Source organism: Haliotis rubra, unplaced genomic scaffold, assembly GCF_003918875.1.
Source record: "Haliotis rubra isolate DU_JTF1 unplaced genomic scaffold, ASM391887v1 Scf26, whole genome shotgun sequence".
Lineage (NCBI taxonomy): Eukaryota > Metazoa > Mollusca > Gastropoda > Lepetellida > Haliotidae > Haliotis > Haliotis rubra.
Window position 1 is genome coordinate 1682085 of NW_025766669.1, and position 15790 is coordinate 1697874.

The 15790-nt window shown below is 41.0% G+C and overlaps 1 protein-coding gene across 1 annotated transcript; it reads left to right on the forward strand.

Annotated features, from left to right (window-relative positions):
* Window positions 1-5151: 5151 nt before the first annotated feature.
* Window positions 5152-7483, forward strand: LOC124279995. Its single transcript, XM_046715874.1, has 3 exons — window positions 5152-5185; window positions 5386-5505; window positions 7401-7483. Exons 1-3 carry the CDS (start codon window positions 5152-5154, stop codon window positions 7481-7483), a joined length of 237 nt encoding a protein of 78 aa, XP_046571830.1.
* Window positions 7484-15790: the final 8307 nt, after the last annotated feature.

The following is a 15790-nucleotide window of genomic DNA, read 5'->3' on the forward strand; positions in this document are numbered from 1 at the left end:
TAACAAATAGTGAACTGTGTCAATATTTTAATGATAGATTGTTAAACAACTTTTTTATTTTTAGGACAAAAATTCTGCAAAAACCTCACAGAGTGGGTATGATGTTTTGATTATGATCAGCGTTTCATTGAGTATTTTATGTTTATTAGTTTTCGAGTTAGATTGCAATCCATCGGTCCGCTTTTGAGCCAACCGGACTATATACTCCAAACAAATCCTTTTGAACGAATATAGAAATTAATAGAAAATCATGTCCATCACTTTTATATGTCCTTCAGAGAACACATGCATACTGTCAGTCTACTGGGTATTTTTCTTTTATGATAAAGTAGATCGCACTTTTTTTCTTTTCTTTATTGAATTTTTTAAATTGTCTTCAAAGAACATTTAACAGACTTTTCAAAAAATCAACGAAGGGCATTCAGGTTACAATTGTACAAACACGATTTACAAATTATATAGCCAATCCATGCCATGAAGACCAAAGGCGCTGATATTGCACTCCATCAGAGAGGTGAGGTGAGGTGAAATTGGGTTTCACGTCGTGCTTGAGAATGTTTCGCTCATATGACGACGTGCATGCGTGTGTATGTGTATGGGCGGCTGCTTGTACAAGTTAAGTTGTTGTACCAGACTTAAGCTGGTTTTGTAGTGCTAGCCCACTGAGATACCATGCCGCAGTGAAGCATGAATACCCCAATCAGACACATTATACTGACTCCAAGCCGACCTGTCCTCGTTGTACCCATTAATGCCGAGCGCCAGGCAGGGACCAACAAGTACCATATTTTAACGTGTTTTGGTATGACGCGGTCGGGGATCGAACCCGCGACCTTCCGCTCTCCGGGCGGACGCTCTAACCACTACACCACGGAGGCGGTCGCACTCCAGAGAAGAACACTTAGTTATAATATACTAGTGTCTTAGTTCATTCTGGAAAACATGAAAAGGTGGCCCACTGTTTCTGAAACTGATTCCAAAATAAGGTTTATAAATGATGATGATTATAATATTAAGAGGGTCATTGTTTTTGTCTGGAAAACCAAGTAATACTTGTCTTTTTGTTATTTGAATATTGAGATGAGTTTTCCGATTAAGCCAGATTTCAAGTTTTTGCCAGATATTATTAACTTTGCTGCAAGACCAGGAAATATTATCAGGTCACTCTTGTCTCTGGTCACACGGCTCATAGCTCGTCGTCTATTTGTGGCCCGCACCCTTTTAGGGAGTTATCGCATGCCTTTCCATTTATATAGAAGTAACCCAATTAATATATATCTTCTCCCACGCCATCCGACATGCTATGCGCATGTCAACTGTCCGATATGTTGGCGCGTTATGACCTGACGGGAGCCGGACCCGAAGGAAAGTGTAATGATTATGTTGCATAAATATTAGTAATTGTCAAACATTTGAATAAACTGGGGGCGGGGTAGGATGTGTGCATTTCCAATTTAACGAATAACGTGTGATAACGTAAAATATGCCTCCATGAAAGGAAATTACAGAGCGTAAATGTTAATATATGAGTGATAAGTTTTCCGTTATACGACTCAGCTATTACCAATTACTTGACAATAAAATTATTTCATTTTGCCTGCTATAAACATCTGCAAGTTTCAGTCCTTTGAACCATGTTTTAGAACACAATGGTGCTTTAAGCTTGCCCTATGCCAAACATAATGATATCATACGCGCTGTGCGTTTTTATATTACAAGACATTAAACCTTTTGTCAAATTTTAATGACTAAATTTAATGTATATGGTATGTTCACAAGAATGTGTTCTATGTTGTCTTGACTACACCCCACCATGGAAATATACAAATGTATATTACCTGCGCATATGTGTGTTTTTTATTTTTTTAGCCTAGTGGTTAAATAATGCTCGTCATGAGTTTAATTCCCCGACTAAAACAATGTGAAGATTGTCAATATCCTAGTAAAAAACGTTCACCAGTATCGCACTAAGGCTTGCGTTGTTTCATGTGTTTGCCTGTAAATATTTGGATGCGACAAGTTCATTTTAAAATTCATGATGGACTTATCTTCAACGCATCGCAAATGTACATTGTATTCCATACATGACGTCATATTTTCCACGAAACGTAATCAAGTGTTTCCCAAGTCTTGATTAAAGAAGTTATAACTGCAGTTTACTAGTATGTGTCATAACAGCTAAACGATGATAATTTCGAAGATTCCAGTTTTATTTAACTTCTTTTTATAAAAGGCTTCTGGAAGTGTCTGAACATCTATATATTTAAAGTTTTCTGCATGAAATTGATGATTTTTCATATTAAATACTGAGTACATATATTCTAGATAAGTAGCAAACATTGTACCTTATCTCGCCGGTCTGAAACCAAAATTAAATTACAATTACCAATTACATAAATGTAATGCCTACTCTCTCTGCAAATGTGACATTTTTGTTTCATTTTGGTCGTCTTGCCACAATCTATTTACATAGATAATGACTGTAATTTGACGTGCTATGTAATGCAACAATTATGCCGACCTGTTAAACGTATATGAAATGCTGTACCCAGATCAAAAGAAATAAAGTGATTAAAAAAATTGATGACTTCCATCACTGATTCTGGAAAAAGGTATGTTTATTTATTCTGTTCCTGCATCAATCGTATATTGTTTCCGCCATGTTTGAATCCGCCAATCCTCAATTAGATGTCCCTGTTAGTATAAACCAATAAACACCACTCTTTGTGGATGTCGCCAGTAGGAGTGGGAAAAAACAGCCATATCAACACGGCCTTAGTATTGGGATAGACTAACGGTTAGTCTCTGAATATATTTATGTTTGATAGTAGGAAATAAACCCTTTAAACTGAAAAGGAGCCCCAGTGAGATGGGAGATTCAGAGGAAATCTAGACTTGCTTCATTTAGGGCTGTAGCATTGTAGGGAGGTTAAGGCAGTAAGGAAAATATTGCGGTTCAGGGACTGTGAGAAAGACTAGTATTGGGACATCGGTGTGTGCGTGCGCGCGCGCGTGTGTGTATCTGGTCACAGCGTATGTATACTGACAATACATGTGTGTGCGCGCGTGCGTGCGTGTGTGTGTCCCTTATCATATTCGAAGAAAAATACATGACCTCAATACTTATAATGTGGTCACGACATATTTATTGATTGAAATATAAATGGATGTTTTTCAGCACCCCGATGTCCAAATAGTATTCAACTGATCATTCAGTGTGTTTTGGACCTGTATAGACTACTACGCATACAGCACATCCGCTTTTCTCCGAAGTCCCGGACACAGAGCGGACACAGGGGGAACACCCCGCACCCCTCCGCCGTCATGAACGCCGGGAGCTTTGTTGTCCCTCGTGACGCCTTCTGTGAGCTTCCTCCTATCTCCCCATTTCCCTGTTTACGTCGTCTCTTAGGTAAATATTGCCCAATAATACTTATCAGTATGTTACACAAATGGGATGTATATGTCATAGCGATAGCATGTAGACTTTAAATATAGCCCATTTGTTAAAGTTCAGCCTAAATAGTTCTGACGTCATTCTATAAGCGATGTTAATGATGTTATATGACAGAAAACAATCCCCAGAGAATACTTTGTAATTTTTAAATTGTATTTTTATAATTGTAAATTGTTATTTCCTGACTCCCTCTTACGAATAAGGCGATACAGCCAGGGGACTGTAAAGTCTTATACAAAATCGTTATGGAGGTGAGTTTGAAAACTGGAATACAGGAATTTCTTTTAAAAAAAGAAAAGACACTACAACACACTACAACACATTCACTCCCAAATCACTCATATAATGTTCAAACAATTACAATGCATTTGTGGGGTTCAACATTGTCAAGACTAATTACATGTTCAATGGATACCAAACTGCGATGGTTCCAGTTAGGATTATACATGGTATACTATCAACCGATAACCAATTCTTTGCTATTCAAGATGAAATTAGCTGAAAGCAATTTATGTACTTTTTGCCAATGTAAAGTTGAGACAATAACACATCTATGTGGGGATTGTAAACGTGTTCAAGCCTTTTGACAATGTTTTCTAAAACTACTGAATGAAAAATGTTTCACTGATTTTGTTTGTTGGGGTTTTTTGTGTTTTTTGTTTTTGTTTTTCTCGTTCTTTATTAACACGTATATAAGACCACGATTGTTACATGTCGACCTTCATATGCCACGTGGTCGGGGCACCACGGTCATTTTCAGACATAGCTTCATTCGACATACATTGAATACAAGCTTATCGATTGTTTACTGTAACATAAAGTCAAAAGTGGTTATTTATAAGAACTACGATTTATTACTTCTAACTGTTTGACAAATTGCCCTTTAAAGCTTTGAGTGTTGGAATAGTATTTGACATATTGCACTTGTAAACATAAAACGTTGCTACTGTGAAGACACAATTAAGACTTATAATATTAGCTATATCTGAAGAATCTGTTTCCTTTCATCCAAGCAATATATATATGCATTCTCTCTGTAACTTTGTGGTTTGAAATATCTACAAAAATTATGCTGTTGCCAATCGACAAACTTTAATAAAAAAGGTATGACTGATGAACAATAAAACATGCAATGATTAACAGCAAAAAGTGTGAATGTTCACAACATGAACCTTGATCTACAAGTTATTGTGTTTGGAATGAAAACAAATATATGTTTACTGATAATATTTTTATCTATTATTATTGTTAGCTAAATGTTTCATATATAAATGTAAAGTGTTAAAGATACTCTTAGTTTTAAACACTTTAGACAATATGTACATAACGTATAGGAGTGATGCTGTATTTTTCCTTCATCCATCACTTACGTCAATACCCGTGAAGGTCCGGGTTAGAATATTGATCTTCAGTAACCCATGCTTGTCGTAAGAGGCGACTAACGGGATCGGGTGGTCAGGCTCGCTGACTTGGTTGACACATGTCATCGGTTCCCAATTGCGCAGATCGATGCTCATGCTGTTGATCACTGTATTGTCTGGTCCAGACTCGATTATTTACAGACCGCCGCCATATAGCTGGAATATTGCTGAGTGCTGATGCACGTGACTTTATTGACGATAATTTTCAAACGTTATGTATGTTTAACGTATGCATACAGGCATGTAGCAATGCGGAAGTGAGTTCTGGAGTGCATGTGCACCAGTGTCACCGAGTTCTACGACGCACGTAACTTTATTTCTATAAACATAATTGATTAAGTAATTAAGTTATGTCATTATCAAACAAGGACCGCGAGAGAGTTAGGAACAGGAAGCGTCGTCTTCTATTTTTAAGTCCAGTGTCTCGCCACGTGAACCTGCACATGATACTGTCACGTGGCTCACTGACTGCCACAAGTTAGGCGTCCAGACCTTTACTTCCTTGAGTATGTGTCTATGGGAGAGAGAGAGCGCGAGGGAGAGAGCTAGAGATAGAGGGAGCGAGAGAGAGGCAGAGTGGAAAAGAGGAGAGAGGGAAAGAGAGAGTGACAGAAAGGGAAGAGAGAGAGAGGGAAAGAGGAGAGAGAGAGAGGAGAGGGAGAGAGAGAGAGAGAGAGAGAGGGAAAGAGAGAGAGAGGAGAGAGAGAGGGAGAGGAGAGAGAGAGAGAGAGAGAGAGACAGAGAGGGAAAGAGGAGAGAGGGAGAGGGAGAGAGAGAGAGAGAGGAGGAGAGGGAGAGGAAAGAGAGAGAGAGGCGAGAGAGAAGAGAGGGAGATGGAGAGAGGGAAAGAGGAGAGAGGAGAGGAGACAGAGAGAGGGAAAGAGGAGAGAGCTGAGGGAGAGAGAAAGAGGGGAGAGAGAGAGAGAGACAGAGAGAGGAGAGAGGGAAAGAGGAGAGAGCGAGAGAGAGGACAGAGAGGGAAAGAGGGAGAGAGAGGAGGAGAGAGAGAGGAGAGAGAGAGAGAGGAGAGCAGAGAGAGGAGGAGAGAGAGGAGAGAGGGAGAGAGGAGAGAGGAGAGGAGAGAGGGAGAGGAGAGAGAGAGAGGGAAAGAGGAGAGAGGGAAAGAGAGAGAGAGAGAGAGAGAGGGAGAGGAGAGAGACAGAGAGAGGAGAGAGAGAGAGAGACAGAGAGGAAAGAGGAGAGAGGAAAGAGGGGAGAGCGAGAGAGAGACAGAGAGGGAAAGAGGAGAGAGCGAGAGAGAGGGAAAGAGGAGAGAGAGACAGAGGGAAAGAGGAGAGAGCGAGAGAGAGGGAAAGAGGAGAGAGACAGACAGGGAAAGAGCAGACAGCGAGAGAGAGGGAGAGAGAGACAGAGAGGGAAAGGGGAGAGACAGAGATGGAAAAGGGGGGAGGGAGGAGAAAAGAACGTTTTGCATCTAAATGTCACTGTTAAATTTGCCAGAATGTTGTAAATTATGGCTTATTGTGCCTTATCTCTATTTCATTGTGGGCAGACTGCGGCAGTCGGCATATCTAACGAATCATACTATAATACTCCTTCTAAATTAGCAATCTTGTATTGCTTTAGGCCCATGATTTGCATGCATTATTTCGGTAATAAAATGTGAAAATATGCGTAGTTTATAACTTGTGGTTACATATTTCCATGAATCCTCTGCACATTATACACATTATTTGCAAACCTGAATATTGTTTTCTTAACATTTGATAAAAATGGATTGATGTCTAATAATATAAAGGACTAAACAACGCTAATAGCAGAGGCTTATAACGGAAAACATGTCACTCATTTACCAACATTAATTTAATTTGTGGAATTGAATTGAAATCAAACCAAACTACCCACCTCTCTCTCTCCCACATGGTTTTTTAATAAACTCTCAGGACAAAGGGTCTCTCTCTCTCTCTCTCTCTTTCTCCTGATGACATGCCTTTGTTCGCCAAACCATTACAAATATTTCCTTTCCTCTCGGGTCCGGCTCACTTCAGGTATAGTCTACACCACCATATAGGACAGGTGACATGCGCATAATATGTCGGATAACGTGGGAGAAGATATTTCTTTCTTAGGTTTCTTTATAAATTTTCATAAATCCCTGGGTAGGGCAAGCAATAACGCACGTCTCTCCGTAAAAGAATGCGGGTCATTATAGATGACTGTCTCAATGCCGTGTGACTTGTGCTAACATAAGTGATCTAGAATCTATATGTCTTGACCAGTGTCAATCATGCAGAACCAAGGGAATTACTCTATATAAAAAGCATAAAATGCAACCTTTGACAGATGAAGGACGCCTGAACTATAATGAAATTCGCCTAACCACTAAATATGCATCAAGTTCAAGACAGAACCTGGAACGATTGGAATAAAATAGCAGACACTAAATAATACATAATTGTACGCAGGTTACATCCGTCAACAATTAGGAATGCGTGTTTCAACATCTTTTTATTGCTTGACAACGCTGCCACCATGCCCATTCTAATAATATCTGCAAAACGAAACGAAAGAAAGCTCAAAACGAAACGAAAGAAAGCTAAAAAACAAAATCATAATTTCACTTTTGATTCTCATGATTATATAACATTTCCTTGACACCGATGACATACACACTGACTATACCTTGTTAATTATCTTCATTAATATACTTTATTCGTGATTAAAAGAAAATATGACGACTTTCGTAACTAGATACCCTATCCTAGGTTTTCGGTAGGTATATGCAGAAAGGTTCAGCTGAAATATGACATAATCGGTTAACATGAGTTAACAGTGGTCAACCAAGGATAATTTGGTTCTTTCTTTGGTCAACAGCGCGTCCGCCCGGAGAGCGGAAGGTCGCGGGTTCGATCCCCGACCGCGTCAAACCAAAAGACGTTAAAATATGGTACTTGTTGGTCCCTGCCTGGCGCTCGGCATTAATGGGTACAACAAGGACTGGTCGGCTCGGAGTCAGTATAATGTGTCTGAGTGGGGTATTCATGCTTCACTGCGGCATGGTATCTCAGTGGGCTAGCACTATTAAACCAGCTTCAGTCTGGGCTAGTACAGGCAGCCGCACATACACATACACACGCATGCACGTCGTCATATGAGTGAAATATTCTCGGGCACGACGTAAAACCCAATTTCACCTCACCTTTGGTCAACAGGCCTTCGTCTTTCAAATCTAACGCCAAACGCCAGCAAAGTGATTTCATGCAATGTCACTAATCCATAGTCCTTTTAATGGGTTTGACTGACTGACTGACTGAGTTTGGTTTTACGCCTCTTTTAGCAATATTCCAGCAATATCACGGCGGGGGACACCAGAAATGGGCTTCACACATTGTACCCATGTGGTTCCATAGTTTTGAGCAGACAACGGTGTAGGTCGAGTTGACTGACCCGAATGCTCTTTCTCGAAAGAGGAGCGGTGGGTAGCCTAGTGGTTAAAGCGTTTGCTCGTCAGATCGGCGTAAAAATAAACTCACTCACTCGTCAAGCCGAAGGCCCGGGTTCAATTACCCATGTGGGTACAATGTGTGAAGCCCATTTCTGGTGTCTTCCACCCCTCGGGATATTGCTGGAATATCACCAACTAACTCACTCGGGAGGTGTAGTTTGTGGTTCCGTGTCTGGGGCATATATACTGAGTCAAAAAAGAAACTTCACATTCTTTCTTCAGGGCACTATAAAAAAACAAGAGATGGTAAGATGGTTAAATTGTTATTATTTCATTGCTGAGATCTGTGTGATGTACTCGATACACTGACAGTGCCATAATCAGTTCCATTAGGCTACACCGCCGTTCCAAAACATGGGTATACAGAATGTCAAGTCACAAGAATACAAATGCGAAATTTCTCAGTTCAGTATCGTGTATGGCCGCCCCGCGCATTCACCACTGCCAAACACCGTCTCCTCATCGACTGCCTGATGCTTGTGAACACGTGGTTGGGGATTCTGCGCCATTGCTCTTGCAAGGCAGCGCCAAGTTCCTGCAAATTCTGAGGTTGGTTCAAGACCACGAAGTCTTCTCCCAAGAATGCATCCCAAACGCTCTATTGGATTAAGGCCAGCCCTCGATGAAACGGAACGAGTTCAACATCGGGTGAGCATTATCTGGTCGCCGCCATGAAAGGAAGCAGCAGCTGTGAGGTTTCCACGGATGACCAGAAGTCGGGAACGGTTGTTCCCACAGAAAGCACCCCACACCATGCAACTTCCGCCCCCGAATCTGTCGACTTCCTGTACACAACATTGGGCATACCGTTCACGACGTCGTCTCCAGACTCTATGCCTGCCGTCCGCGAATCTGAGGGTAAACCTGGATTCATCGCTAAAGACGACTCGATTCCAGTCTCTCTGGGTCCATCGGAGGTGACGTTGGGCCCACAGCAGACGTTGACGTTGATGAAACGGCGTTAATATTGGCCCACGATATGGACGTCGAGAATGGAGATTGGCAGCCCGCAACCGATTTCGAATGGTCTGTGAGGACAGTCGACCTCTAAACATCTCAGCCCTGGTTCGTGTAGCCGGCAGAAATCTGTCACGTAGGTGACGTAGGACGATTTGACGGTCTTCTGCTCGTGACGTCACACGTGGACGACCCGACCTTGGGCGATCAGAAGTGGTGCCAGTTTGTTGTAGACGACCTCGCAAGTCATACACAGTACGACGGCTGCATCCCATTGCTCTTGCGACGTCAAAAACTGATCTTCCCGCTTGCAACATGCCAACGGCACGTTCACGTTGCACATTTGACAATCGTGGCATTTCAAGTACCGTTAGAACTGTGGTTTCAAGTGTTTTTTCAATTCTTGAGGCCAATGCAAACACGTGCATATGAAGAAAACTTCGATGCGAAGATCACGTGATCGACTGCACGTGCAAAACCTGATTTGGCACTAACGTCATTTGCACGACGAATGGATGGGTTTGAGTGGGTTTTGCTAACGTTTTTCTAGAGTCGAAAGATAGGGATCCCATTTCGGGTACATAGATGTATCATCAGAGAAAAATTATTCATTATTTTTCAAATTACATTTTGTGAAGTTTCTTTTTTGACTCAGTAGTGTAGTGTAGATTGTAGCATTCATGGAAATTCTGTGATTCATGGAAGCATTGTGATTCCCCAGGAATATGTGTTACAACTAGACAGGCTTAGTTATACCGGGACGTTGTCAAAATGGGAAGACACCGCCTTACTGTAGGGATGATGTGTATTCAGATGACCAGATATAGGCATGAGAATGCAGACGCAGAAGTAGTCATAGAAGTTGTCATAAATAGCCCCTTTTGTGGAACTGAGCCAGAGTGACTACACCATATTGTGACTCAAAATGAGAAGACCCTGTGAGAGGGGGGGTCAGATTGGTGCATATGAACTGTGTTAGTTTGAAATAAGCCAGTTGGGAGCTACCAATTAGTGTCAGGTGATAAACAAGTTAATCCTAGATCCACAATGAGACAATACTCTTGTTCCAGTATTTTTCTTAATTATATCCATACTAAGAATGTTTCAGATGAATGAAATTCATTTGAAATCGTTGACAAATATAACCAAATGCCAATATGATTGACCAAATGCCAAATGCCAATATGATTGACCAAATGCCAGTATGATTGACACATGTTTAATACCACAAACATTAGAATACTGCCGCCAAACGTCAATAGTTATGAAATACATCTATACAAACAAACTGAAACGTCACTGACACATATGTGATAGTTTGTCTCACAGTCCCCGAACCACATTATTTCCCAGCTGTTCAGCCCTCTCTGTAAGTCCTAAATGAAGCAAGTCTAGATTTCCTCAGGTTCTGAATCTCTGGTCTCCCTTTGGCTCCTTTTCAATTTAAATGGGTTTGTTTGTTACAATCAAAATTATATATACTGGACAGGCTAAGTTATGGATATTGGTATTTTTATGATTGATATTTTATCAGTGTGCCAATGAATAAATAGATCATTGTTCATAATTTCAAAATTTACATATATCCCTAACTATTTTTGTACAGTATATATTCAGAGACTAAGCGTTAGTCTACATATGTGACCGCATCTTTCAGTGTGAGTCTGAGTCACTGAGCCAGGCACCCATACTTCTCTCACCTCACAAAATTCACGGGGGCTTAATTTTCATGTGAATCGCTCTCAAGTGCATTGTTTTGTCATGCCATGTGTCATCTTCACGTGGGTGGTTACCAAGGAGACGAAGACCGTAGACATTTATCACTAAGATGAATTTCAACTCAGAAAGGGAGAACGTTTTTCATCTACATGATGTATGTTTTAACTAAACTAAGAAGTCCGATTCCGTGCATGGCCATCACTGTCATATTGTGAGAGAAGGAGCAGTTAACACAGACCCTCGTGTTTTCGCGATGAATGAAGATTTAAAAAATAATTGAGATGACCCCCGGCTTGAATGCTTCACAGCACAATAAATCACGAGGGACCGTGGGAGGTAACTCCGACCTATAAGCTCTCAGCATCACCATTAGGCCACCCACATTTGTAAACAAGCTACAATAAAAAATTAAATAAATACTCCTTCTGTTTGTTTCAGGCATGAAGGGACACACCAATGTAACATAATGTACCTGTGTGTTTGTATTGAGTGAGTGAGTATGGTTTTACGCCGTTTTTAGCAATATTCCAGCAAATTCTCTGCGGGAACACCAGAAGTGGACTTCACACATTGTACCCATGTGGGGAATCGAACCCGGGTCTTCAGCGTGACGAGCGAACACTTTAACCAGTAGGCTAGCCTACCGCCCCGTTTTAGGCATGTGACACACCAGTGTAAAGTAACCTAGCGTATACCAGTGTTTCTGTAAATCGTTGGGGTTATTAAACATTACTTCAAAATTAAGTAAAATTGAATTAATAATCTATTTTTGTAAATCCGTGTTAACATTGACACTAAATCTTGCTTGAGTTCACTGACATATCAGTAAGCTAGATTTTGCAATCAGCTTGGGTAACCTAACTTAGAGGGTTGAGTGATAAGTTCTTAGCGTCACATAGTGGGAACACCGTAACATTGAAATATATGTGTTGTCAAACTTCTAAGGTTAGCAACACCGGAACTGATCCAAAGAACCCACTATATGGTGAAGCGACCGTCGAAAGCGTCAAAGCGCTAGTTCTGTTTGTATCTCCTCTGTCAGAGCACATTTCATTTATGCAGATACTTTGGTAATGACGGAAATATCAGCTAGCTGGTTCCAAAGATTATCGTCTCTGACACAGAAAACACCAGGCACAACATGCCTTGTGATAAACTAGCGCTGTTTGAAACTGGTCAAGAAAGGTTCTTGCAATGACTTGTGACTATGGTTGAAATCCGGATTCGACATTTCTAGTCTCGAGTCCAAACAACCATTAAGATAGAGGAAACGTTTGACATCCCCATGACCACATATATCTGACACGTTAAAATATGGTACTTGTTGGTCCCTGCCTGGCGCTCGGCATTAATGGGTACAACAAGGACTGGTCGGCTCGGAGTCAGTATAATGTGTCTGAGTGGGGTATTCATGCTTCACTGCGGCATGGTATCTCAGTGGGCTAGCACTGTAACAGCTTAAGTCTGGGCTAGTACAAGCAGCCGCACATACACATACATACGCATGCACGTCGTCATATGAGCGAAATATTCTCAAGCACGACGTAAAACCCAATTTCACCTCACCTCCCCGTACGTTTCACTATCCGAACGTTTTTGATGAAAAACGGAAGTGTTCGGATTGACGAGGCCTGACTGTATATATAGTGGGTTGCACCTGATGTCAGACAATATAAGTAAGTACAATGTGCCTCTTGTTAGCGGATATTTCTTTCATAATATCAAAATCATGGGTCGTTAGTCTATTGGTGTTAGTCGATTGGGGCCCGTTAGAAACGTAAGGTAATTCAGATATATGTGTTTGTTATGTATTATTGTATATGTAAATAATCTTTATCTTTTCTAGGCACATTCTATCAGGGTGCCGTACTCAGCAATAGTCAAACTATGGCGACGGTCTGTAAATAATCGAATCTGGACCTAATAATCCAGTGATCAACAGCATGCGCATCAATCTGCGCAATTGGGACACAATGGCATTTGGCAACCAAGTCAGCTAACCTGGCCAACCGATCACGTTAGTGGCTTCTCACAACAAACATGGGTTGCTGAGGACCAAATCTAACCCGGATCTTCACAGGTCAGGGTGCATGTTTATAATTTATTGCCAGAGGACCGTTCATATTTAATGGCTTTGGTGGGTGGAGTGTTGATGATGATTCGTAGGGAGAAGCTTGTACAATGTGGATGACCCCCACACCTTATATGTATGTACAGAGTAAAAGAACATATGTTAAATATTTTATGTACATAATTGCACACACACACGCACGCACGCACACACACAATAATGTGTATGTGTACAAAACTGATGACTACTTCCCAATTGCGTTCTCTCAGTACATGCATCCGTCCGTCCGTCCGTGCGTACACACGCACATATACACTTGATACATACATGCATACATATATGCATGCATGCACGCACGCACGCACGCACGCACGCACGCACACACACACACATATACATACATACATACATACACTATATTTCTACTATATCTAAAACTGGATTAAGTGACATTAATAAATACCTGTCAGATACTAACTAGTATCTAAACATTGAGTAAGTGAGGATTACAAATACTCCATCTTTTCTTATTAAAAACGATAAAAGATTATATTAGATCGAATTCATGATGTCAGTATTTTAATTTTCAGATTGGAGTAAATAGACAAAAAGCCCGGATTACATAAAAAAACCGATTAAATAGAAAAACGCTTTTCTGCCCGAGTGTAAAAAACGAAAAAGGTTGCAAGTAGTGCACGCAGCATCTATGGTGCACGGATGCAGCCTTAAGTAAATTAACAAACAAAACGTGAGCTCGATCAAGCCGTTACCTGTCAGCACGTGGAGTAGCCAAGCGTCCCGGATGTACCGACGACCTCGTCAACGCGTGACAGGGTTGTCTAACGTGAATTGTTCCATATCACGACATGCACGTCCCGCCCTGCAGCGCATAATGTGAGTGGAGGCGAGGTGAAGTGAGAGGGGGGATCAAATGGGTGAAACGTCGATTTGAAGCGTTTGCAGATATACAGTCACGGGCATGCACGTGTGAGGGTTGTCAGTGCAAGTCCGGATCAATGCTACCTGAGATGCCATTGGCGGATCCAGAGGGGGGTTCAGGGGGTTCGAAACACACACACACACAACAACAACAACAACAACAACAACAACAACAACAACACACACACACACTTTCACAATTCCTGGATCCGCCCATGGATACCATAACCCTGCCTGACATGAATACCGTGTACACGGTGTACACAGTGTGCGAAATAGCCACTAGCCCAAGGCTAGTAAAAATCCAGTCGGGCCAGTGGATCTCCACAGTCTCTGGCCCAGTTGGCTAGTGAGTGAATTTTCATGGGTTCATTTTGTAAATCTATCACTCTCTCCGACTTGTTAAGTTAAAATAGACTTTTAAATCATGCAAGATTATGACCTGATAAAAATGTTCATCATATTAGCAGCTCAATGATAAAAGCTGTATCATGCCGACAATATCTTTTTCTCATCTATTTTTGTAATCTTTTGCTTAGTTTCTACATTCAAATTTCAGGCTAGTGATTTATTTCGTGGGCTAGGAACTTTCAGGCATAGATAGCCCGACTGGCTAGCAAAATTTGAAACCATTTCGCACACTGGGTGTACAGTCTCTACGCTGATATGCCATGCTTGTATAGTGAGTGAGTTAAGTTTTACGCCGCACTCAGCAATATTCTGGTTTGGACAGGATGTTTTTATTACTTAAGATTATTTGAAGATAAAAGTGAAATAGTATTTATAAAATTCAGTATAAACAAAGTATGTAACTGGAGAACAGGATGTTTTATAACAGTTATTTTTTCATGACTTTTTTCCTGTGACCAAGATATATGCAGCTACCTGTATGCCAAGAACGAGGTGAAAGGAGAAAATGATGATGTTTAAGTGACTTTCTAATAAGTGTTATCTGTGCACTGACAAACGTGATGTAAAATAATATGGTGCTTGGTCTCATATGTTTGATAGGTACATGTATATAAATTATTGTTTTTGATAATATTCTCAAGTAAATGTGATCTGGCAAATATATGTTGATGTGCATATATGTTGATGCAATATGTCTTAATTTGAAAATCATAATTCATTACATGAACTGATAAAACTATAGTTAATACCTAATGTTGTCTTTTTTATCTGGGCACATACCATTATCATCAAGGGTACAGCTTAATGAAGCCTTATGCAACCAACCATAAAATGTGTTGTTTTAGGCGGTCTGTCTTTTGGGAGGTCTGTCTTATGGAAAGATACCATCTACACAATTGGAATACGATGACACGTGTCAACCAGTGCCCCAATTACATCACGACATGACTGCTTAAAGGGGGAGGAAGTCCCGAAGCGATGTCAGTCATATATAGAAGTTTACCACTTAGTTGAAACCCACGAGCACGGGAATGGTACTGACAAACCAAGAAACATAGTCGGTACTACAGGGATTCGAACCCAGAATGAATCAGAGTGTTTTGCTTGTCCAGGGGACATAATTGTGGCGCCTTGGGCGAATGAGCAATACACGTACATTTCTATTTCAAGGCTGGACAGTCCCTTTACAGGAGGCTGCGTCAGGGGAAGCCAAATGAACTTTGACCCCAAATCAAAATTAAGGATTGAACGTCGAAGATTGCCCTGAACAATAGGGCGGGTCTCTGTCACCACACTCAGCTGGCATGACTTGGTGTATATAAATGAATATCCAACTTACGTAATGAAGT